Below are 8,645 nucleotides of genomic sequence, written 5' to 3' on the forward strand. Positions count from 1 at the left end.
CGAAGAAGAAACCTTTTGGACCCGAATTCGGCCATGCACGAGAGTCGGCCCGAATCCCGATCCATCATGCTGACTGCGGTTTGTGAACCGTGTTTGACCGGACCGAATCTACAGTCCCAGAGACGGTTCCAATTTAATTCAATGATCTTTCACCTGTGTTACCCTTAACTATGCCAATTTCGCTTCGATTTTACTTGATTTGATTCTGACGCTCCTAGACCCAAACCGCTTCATCATATGAGATCAATTCAGATTGACCAAATCTGATCAAGCCGAATCAAATAGAATGATCCGATCCTATCAGAGGTCATCCAGACAGGATGACAACAAACCGAACCGGTCTGAGCTTGATCTATATAAAAACTAGTTCAGCTTAGATTTGCCCAGATTCTGAGCCAATTATAAAATCCTAGGCCCACTTGAAGGAAGTCCAACCCAGCTTAGATCATGACCGGACCCAATCCAGAGACCCATTCCAGTCAATTGTGGGTCTAGTTTAAGCCATTTCTGGGGGCATTTATTTTGGGTCAATTTTAATTTTAATGTTTTGGGCATTTTTTTGGACAGAATTTAAGGCAGAATTTCAAACTTTTCTTAGTTAAATCTAAACCAATTTTGGACTGCTCGAGGGGATGGCTTTGGGGCCAATATCAAACTAGATTGGGAGCAGTTTTTAAACCATATTTTCAGTCAACTTAACTTTAGAAGCATTTTAAGGCAAATTTAGGCTTATTTTTGGTTGATTTTAAGAACAATTTCCGAATTATTTAAAAGATGTTTTTGGCAAATTTGGACAATTTTAAGGACTAACAGAAGAAACAACTGTCTTGAATGTATTTCCATATGGCTGTACCGTGGTTGCATTTCTGTAGATAAATGGACCCAGATCAAACCTGACCCATTTGCAATAGACAAAGATTTCTTAGATTTTTTGTGTTCAATTTTTTTTTTTTAAATTTATGCCCATGTCCTTGTACAACTCTACGAGTCCTTGGAGAACTATTTTATTGGAGCCTAATTCAAACAACGACGACTTTGAACGAATCATGACCAAGACTGAATTTTCCGCTCAGGAAGAGGAAGAAAGTAGAGGCAGTGGCTCGGATTCTTTGTGATATGAAGCACCAAAAATTGGATAAAGCAACAAGAGCCCGTTTGGAGGAGATGAAAACGGACAAATTTCCCAGAGTTGTTCTCACTGATATCAGCGCCTCTGCTACCATCAAAAAAACGGGTTCTAGTCATTGCCAACACCAAAAATCTACCAGAAGAACCACCATTGATCGACAAGTTGAAGAATGTGCTGGAAAGGTATAGTGGACCTTTTGAGAAAAAGTTGACGAGAACCAATACAAAGGTTGACCAGTGTTGGCTTACCATACACAAATCAGATGCAAAAAGATTTATCACTCTTCTATGCATGAGAAGGAGAAGCCAGAAGAGGGGATATGGAAACCACTTATGACTCGGAAGGCATAGAGTTCGACATGAAGTTTAAGCTCTTTACAGCTTCACAATCATACGCCTTTATCTGCGGCTGGAAGAAATTTTGTCAAGCACATCAGTTGAGAGGTGATTTAGATCACATAATATTATGGACATTCCGCCATGCTCAAACTGGGAAGCTATGTTTCATCATGACTTCAAGACAGATGCACCTAAACTCGAAAAAACAAAAGGAAGACATTCAAAAGCTTAACTGCAAATCTGCAATGGTTTGAGTCTAAGGAGTATAGCCAAAAATTAGGTAGTCTCTTGTATCCCAACTCCTTGTAAGATATCTGCTTTCTTGCTAGTCTCTTGGATTTTTTTCATACATCTTATGTCTTGTTCCATACCATGAAATTCACAGTGAAACAAAAACGGAGAACTTTGTTCATGTACAGGGCTGTCAATCGATGGAATTGCATCTGAGTTCAATTTCAATCCAATCTCACAAAGTCGGATTCAGTTTTATCACAAAAAGAAACTTATTTCAATATAAAACCATAAAAGAAATTTATAACTTAAGTATTTCAGATTGAATAAAATCCTAACAAAAAGAATCCTTAGAATGGCTCTGTAAGGAAAGCTCGTGTTTACAATAGAACCCAAAGATGCCATTACCCATATACCACCTGGTGAGGAGTGAGGACACATACTTCCACTTCAGATTTTCATCTCTTTTCTGGTTATGAGATGACTGCAACTCCATCAATAATTGACAAGATGATGGTTTAAATCCTACATTACAATAGTTGAGGCATCAAAACTAATTATTGCAAAAAGAATATTTTCACCTTTGATTGAACAACTCACTTGAATCTGCATATACAAGATAAAGTATCCCATCATGTAGTAGAAAAGCTCTGCATTCAAGCACCGATTGCATATAGTTTCAAATAACCTTCTTCGCATTACGAGCTGCAGATAAATGATCCTGCAAAACAAATGAAGGGTTCTGTAAAATAGCATGTCCATCTGTAGATCTTTTTTGATACTGCACACAAAAGGTACTCGGTGACTCTCCCAGTGCAATAACTTTAGTCATTTAGGTAGCAAGTAGGGGTAACAAAAATATGACTAGTTGCTGATTCACTAAAGTTTTTGGTGAACATGGATCAGAGACATGCCCTTTTTCCCAGAAAAGAACATTGAAAACTTCAAAAATATGGGGAATTATTCAATTATGAAAAGAAATATGGGATAAGAGCAAATTGAGATAAGATGGCCTAAATCATCATCGTCATCCAAGCTTTATCCCAACTATATGGGGTCGGCCACATGAATCCTGTTTTGCCATTTGGATGAATCAGTTTATGGCAAGGATTAAAATATCAATATGATTGTATTGAATGTATCGTATCCATATTGGTGCATGTGCATCTAGATACACTTGGATAGACCAATACAGAAAACTTATTAAAAACATTATAACTTTAAAATAGCAAGTGGGACCCTCTAATACCTATAAAATTTTAAAAAGTAGAAAAAAATTATAAAAAAAGAGGGTATTGGTCACGGATATCCACTTGAAGGTATCAGGCATACTGATATTTTGGTGTGTAAAATGTGGATACTCGTTATAAATTAGTATTTCTGTTATAATTTTTAAAAGATTTTCAGCAAAAAAAAATCACGTTAGGGTAGTCCAAGTGTAAAACAGTTCTAAGTCTTAGATCTTTTGATGATATTTTGTTAACCAAAGATGATATCAAGACTTCCTTTAAGATAGAAAATTCAGTCCAGACATAAGATCTTAATCTTACCGAGATAAAATCAAAGGCTTTTGTCTCCTCTCTCTTTGAGCTGTTCATCACTGTACTGGAAGCTTGAGTTGGAATACTTGGATGGAAAATATCAGGAAGTGGGGATGAGTATCCTCCTTCCCTACTATTACCAGAAGAATGTTCTAGACCAGCATTTCCTTGAGCATTTAAATTTCCAAGGTGTTGGAAATTAGACATTGTTGCTAGCAGCTGTTGTTGAGCAAGATAATTTCCCATAGCAGCATAGTTCATTGGCTGTGAAGCAAAAGCTGGGTTGAACATCATGTTAGGAGATGCGTTGTGCATGGGACCTAAAAACATAGCACTTTGATTCATTCCAGCCATTTGAGAATTAAATATGCTATTCAAAGAATCATTTGATGCCGAATGACTTGGTTGAATGCTTGGGTTTGAGAGGGTAGCTTCTGAAAACAACCCAGAGAAGCTTCCTTGTTGCTTGGTCTCTGAGCTCTTGTCAGCTACAGATAAACCAGCCATTAAATTATCCATACTCCCTTTATCGCCTGATTGTTCTGAATCAGAAATGGAACAAAAAATATCCAATAATTGTGCTCCATTTTTATTTGCTTGCATGTGGGTTTCATTAGCAACCTTCTTATCAGCAACCGCCAACCCTGAAAATAGGTCATTGACAGGTTCTCTATCCTCAGTCGTATGAAATGAGACATCTGCAAATGGGTCCTCTTCAGTCTTATGTCCATTGGTGCTCAAGCCAGTAGCTGAACTATCTCCAAACAGATCATCAATTGTAGGAGTGGATGATTTCATCAGATCTGCAATATTTTGATCACTGTGCTTCTGGGCTGAATCCTCCTTTCCATAATAATCATCTGAGTCACCAGTATCTATTAAATCAGGCATCTGAACAGTAGGGGGTTTTGCTCCCACACTAGATGACTTTTCTGGAAGACTATGTGTTTCAATTGTCTGGTCTCCATTCAGAAGGCTTAAGACCTGTCAATTAAAAGTAATGCTAAAGTTAACTACAACTAATACACTATAATCTTGCATGCCTCTCAATATAGGAGATTACTCATACGAATGATTTGAAAAGGAAGTCAAGAACTAGATCACCATCATCTAAGCCTTGTCACAACTATATGGGGTTGGCTATATGAATCGATTAGGGAGATGAAGTTGTGCTTTTTTTATCAATGGAGAAGAAGTTTGTTAGCTCAAAGGTGGTGCTTAATGGCACTTTCCCAAAGTCCTCACCATTGCATCATAGGACCCTATTGTATGTCTGCCCAGGTAAAGGAAGGCAGTCCCATACTCTAATTGGCAAACAGTGATACTTTTTCAGTGTTAACTACATAATCATGGAATTAGAAAAGTGCAAAACATGAATTTTCTAATATCAACAAGAAAACAAAATTTGAAGATAAAAAGCAATATACAACATGATTAATTATGTAAACCCTAAGCTCATGTACTCGTACACATGGCAGTTGCCTCACTCCTAGCTAGGACTGTCAATGGGTTGGTTCTGCCCAACTACCCGACCCGAACTGAACCGATTATGTCGGCTCTGGTTCCATGATTTTGTCCTGATTAAAATAATTGGGTTGGTTCTGGTTCTTTCTTGTTCCAAACCGATTATTTTATTAAACATATACAAGGTTTTCCTAATTTTCTTATAATTTTTATCATATTTTATGTTTGAAATGGTAAACTTGAGAGATAATATATAATATAATATTAGTTAAAAGTGTTTAACTTATTAACATATAAATGATTTAGTATTTTACTATTATTTTTATATTATCAAAATTTAAGTTTTAAGTTATTATTTAAATAAATAAGTATGATTTTCAGTATAATTGGGTCTATCAGGTCAGGCATTATCCCGATTATTAACCAGGACGTTTCTTGGGCTGTGATTTTGTCTCAATTAATAATTGTTTCGGGACTGGGACCACCATGTCAGCCTGTCCTGATCCAAATCTGACCTGTTGACAGCCCTACTACCAGCTGGGTATAGTTAAAACTAAGTATATGTATCCAGATATGAGAAAATATTGATCAAGCTCAAAAATCTTGGACAGGGCATATCATAGCCATTTATCTTGGTTGATCTATGTTGCAGTGAATCCACTATCCAAAGGTACCTAATCTTGTCCAATATGTTCACAAGCCTCGACAGAAATATTCTTGACAAGAAACACACTCAAATATCCGAAGGAGTAGGGTTCCGTTTTGGAAGCCCAATATAATGGAGTTTCATCTAATAGAGTCCACAATTTCATCCACCCTTGCATTTTCGATATAAGCAGATCCTGCAAGTAAAATGCTCAAGATTTCATGGTAAATGGACCCCTTAAACCTACCAAAACTAGATAATTACAATGTCAAACAAGCTAGTTTACACAATTGCATTGCAATGGCTTGGAGTGTGAAATGTAGAAACTCATTATTGTGGTCATTATGAATGCATTTAGATTCTGAAGTTGAGATAGTCAGAAGTGAACAAAGAAAACCATGATCAAATTAAGTAAAACAATTTTGTGAAGAATATAAATAAACAAATTAGGGGCCACGGTATGGTGCAATTGTAAAATTTTTGGCTGACAAACCTGAGAATGTGGATTTGGGTTTCAAGAGACCACTTTGTATAAATAAATATGAAAGGTTAGGTCTGTATCCAGTCTACCCCTCTGAAAACCCTGAATAGCTAGGACCAACATTGGGTAATGACCCTTTATGAACAAATAGGTTCTGCTTTGAAATAGAACCCAAAATCCGAATGTATCTAAGATTGCAAGACATTTACCTTGTTTGCCTTTTCCCTCAGAGAAGCTTGGGGAGACTCTGAACATCTTATAATAGCATCTTTATTTTCACTAAAATAGATAGCTATGGTTGAAAAATTCGCATCATCCTTTTTCCTCAAAATTGAGTCAAGGACACAGATAGCTTTCATGCGGACCTGACAAGGAGTATAAATCCAATGACCTTTAGTGTTAGTAAGTTCTAGAAAGAAAAATATGTCATCCACATGACTTTTTTTCATAAAAAAGATCAAACAAATTTGCTGACTGCTGCAGCCCAGTGCCCCCATAGAAAGTAGCTACTTTTAAGCCATGTGCACCTATCTGCTCATATCATGCATGCATGCATAAGTACGTATTGTTATTCAAAATAGAAACATACCTGCCATAAATGAGATTGCAGCTTTGATTCAAGGGCATAGCTCAAAGACATTACGTCCAGCTTTGAGGCCTCCACAAGGAAAGCCTGAATGGCGTCACGAGTGGGTTGTAGACGAACACCACCAGATGTAACAATCGTCTCCAACAGCTTTTCTTCACGGCTCTTGCTCCCCGTATAACTTGAGCTGGAGTCTCCATTTGTTGATATTGACATGTTCTGTCTTGAATCCTGGCCCCAGGTTCCAGCACCATCACTCCTAGAGGTTCCAGAAGAACCCTGAGTTTCACCATGAGGTTCAAATCTTTCATATCTATCAGGGCTCTCAATTTCTGTTGTCAACGACCTCCTCAAGGTTGGGCTTTTGTAACTCCCACTGTCATTCTTCCGCAGGGAATGAGCTGCGGTGATACTACTAATCCCTTGTATGATAGAAGCGCTTCCAAGACCAACCACCTCGCTGAGAAATGACTTCTTATCTTCTGATGGCATGTCAAAATTTGTGTTCCCAAATCCTTGTATTCTTTTAGAAAGATCTTCGGATGGTGCAGGCTTGTTTTCCTCTGCAGCAAAGATGGCCGAGATCGCCTCATGGGCTGTGTCACGAACAGCCTTATTAAGTGCATCTCCCTTCAAAGGATCCAATTGACCCTTGTAATGAAACAACTGGCGCACTGCCACTGAATGACGTTGCATCTCCCTCCGGAATTCCACACCAGATTTTCCCACGGCATATTTGATCAGCCTTAGAGCCTACACGACCAAAAACAAAACTATTATCAGCATTTCCCATAATTCAAGGTGAAAATTACTTTATAATATTAATAAAAAAATTTATGCTCCTTATAAATGCTTCACTGCTAACTCAATTTTCATCTGTAAGTGATGTGTTTTCCATTCGAATGAAAACTGAAAACAAATGTACCAAGTGAATGGGGATTTTATTAATAGCCCCTTAAAATCTTCCTAAATTATGCCATCAAGACCTATGCATTCAGCCAATAAGACCTCCGGCACTAAAATTACCATAAGAAGAAGCACAAAAAAAAATGTATTAGGTACCTTCTGTTTGACTATCGGGCTCTTGTGTTCTAGCCGTTTGAAGATAAATTCGGAAACTTCTTTCACGATACTGACATGAGAAGATCGAAGAAGCTCGCAAACTTCCTCCAATTTATAGACAGGAGTGACCTTATCCTCATCAGAAGTGGCTCCATCAATCATGCGGGATCTCCAGTAAGATTCGACAGCTCTTCTGCTCGAATCCATTTCGCGCTAAACCACCAAATAAGCGTATTCCTTGAATCTCCCAGCCGAATCACACCAAGTTCTAAATCAGCTGGACAACTTGGAAACTAGCAATTAACATAAGCAATACGCAGATCGATTCGAAATCAGGGTCTTAGGGCGCAATTTAAATAGCAGCCCCAGTTCCCCCGATCAGAAAATCCAATCACCCCAAGTCAAAGCTTTTGATCGGGAAGAAAACACACAAGGAAGAATATAACCATGAAATGAAACCCTAATTCCTTTGATCTTAGGAGGATTATTGAACACCATGAACGATCAAAGAAACACTATGAATGGGAAATAATCAAAACCGGTGCAGGCAATGAATCAGAGATTCAACTCCATAATTACTGAATTGGGATATTTCCTGGGTCTGATTATGACGAAATTCGAAGGGAAATAAGGGAGAGAGGCGGAGGAATGGAGGAGAGACACTACAGAGACGACGAAAGCCACGAAACGAAGGTTCGGTGGGACATAGAGGCTTTGAGTGCAGCCAGCTCCTCCCGAAGGACAAGAATGATCGATTTCGCTGGCGGCCGATTTTATGGCGCCGCGTGCCATAAAAGAAACGAAGAAATTGAGAAAAATTTTTATTTTCATCGCAGCCGTTATGGCCCGTTTGGTTGTCGAGAAATAATGGGATGAAAAGGGACGGATGAGAAAGGATGGAATGAGAAAGTAAAATTTAAGTTTTCATTTTTGGTCACTACATTTGTTTGTTGTGACACACTATCCTATAGAATCTGCTTCCAACATTTGGTTGGTGAGAGTTGGCGGATCCAAGAGCATATCTACAAGAGAAGTTTATGTTGTTAGGACAAATAAACCATGAAAAAACTAACCTTTAAATTCATGTTAGATCTATAACAAAACACTTTGGGTTTAGCAGATCCATACAATGAATAGGGGTTTATAGCAACAAAAAAATAAAAGGGT

The 8,645-nt window shown here is 38.0% G+C and overlaps 1 protein-coding gene across 2 annotated transcripts; it reads right to left on the reverse strand.

The window, feature by feature from the left end:
- Nucleotides 1–1,951: 1,951 nt before the first annotated feature.
- Nucleotides 1,952–8,235, reverse strand: LOC104595127 (protein MODIFIED TRANSPORT TO THE VACUOLE 1-like). 2 transcript variants are annotated; one of them, XR_002022577.2, is made up of 6 exons: nucleotides 7,479–8,235; nucleotides 6,420–7,169; nucleotides 6,040–6,195; nucleotides 3,249–4,223; nucleotides 2,299–2,419; nucleotides 1,952–2,223 (listed from the first exon to the last, which is right to left on the reverse strand). XR_002022577.2 is itself a non-coding variant. In XM_019197408.2 (5 exons), the coding sequence occupies exons 1-5, from the start codon at nucleotides 7,683–7,685 to the stop codon at nucleotides 2,378–2,380; spliced, it is 2,130 nt and encodes a 709-aa protein (XP_019052953.1). In that variant the 5' UTR covers nucleotides 7,686–8,235; the 3' UTR covers nucleotides 1,952–2,377. The 2 variants fall into 2 exon arrangements, 1 of the variants encoding a protein (XP_019052953.1); XM_019197408.2 differs by having other exon boundaries at nucleotides 1,952–2,419.
- Between the last annotated feature and the right edge of the window lie 410 nt (nucleotides 8,236–8,645).

Source organism: Nelumbo nucifera, chromosome 2, assembly GCF_055504915.1.
Source record: "Nelumbo nucifera cultivar China Antique chromosome 2, China Antique-T2T, whole genome shotgun sequence".
Lineage (NCBI taxonomy): Eukaryota > Viridiplantae > Streptophyta > Magnoliopsida > Proteales > Nelumbonaceae > Nelumbo > Nelumbo nucifera.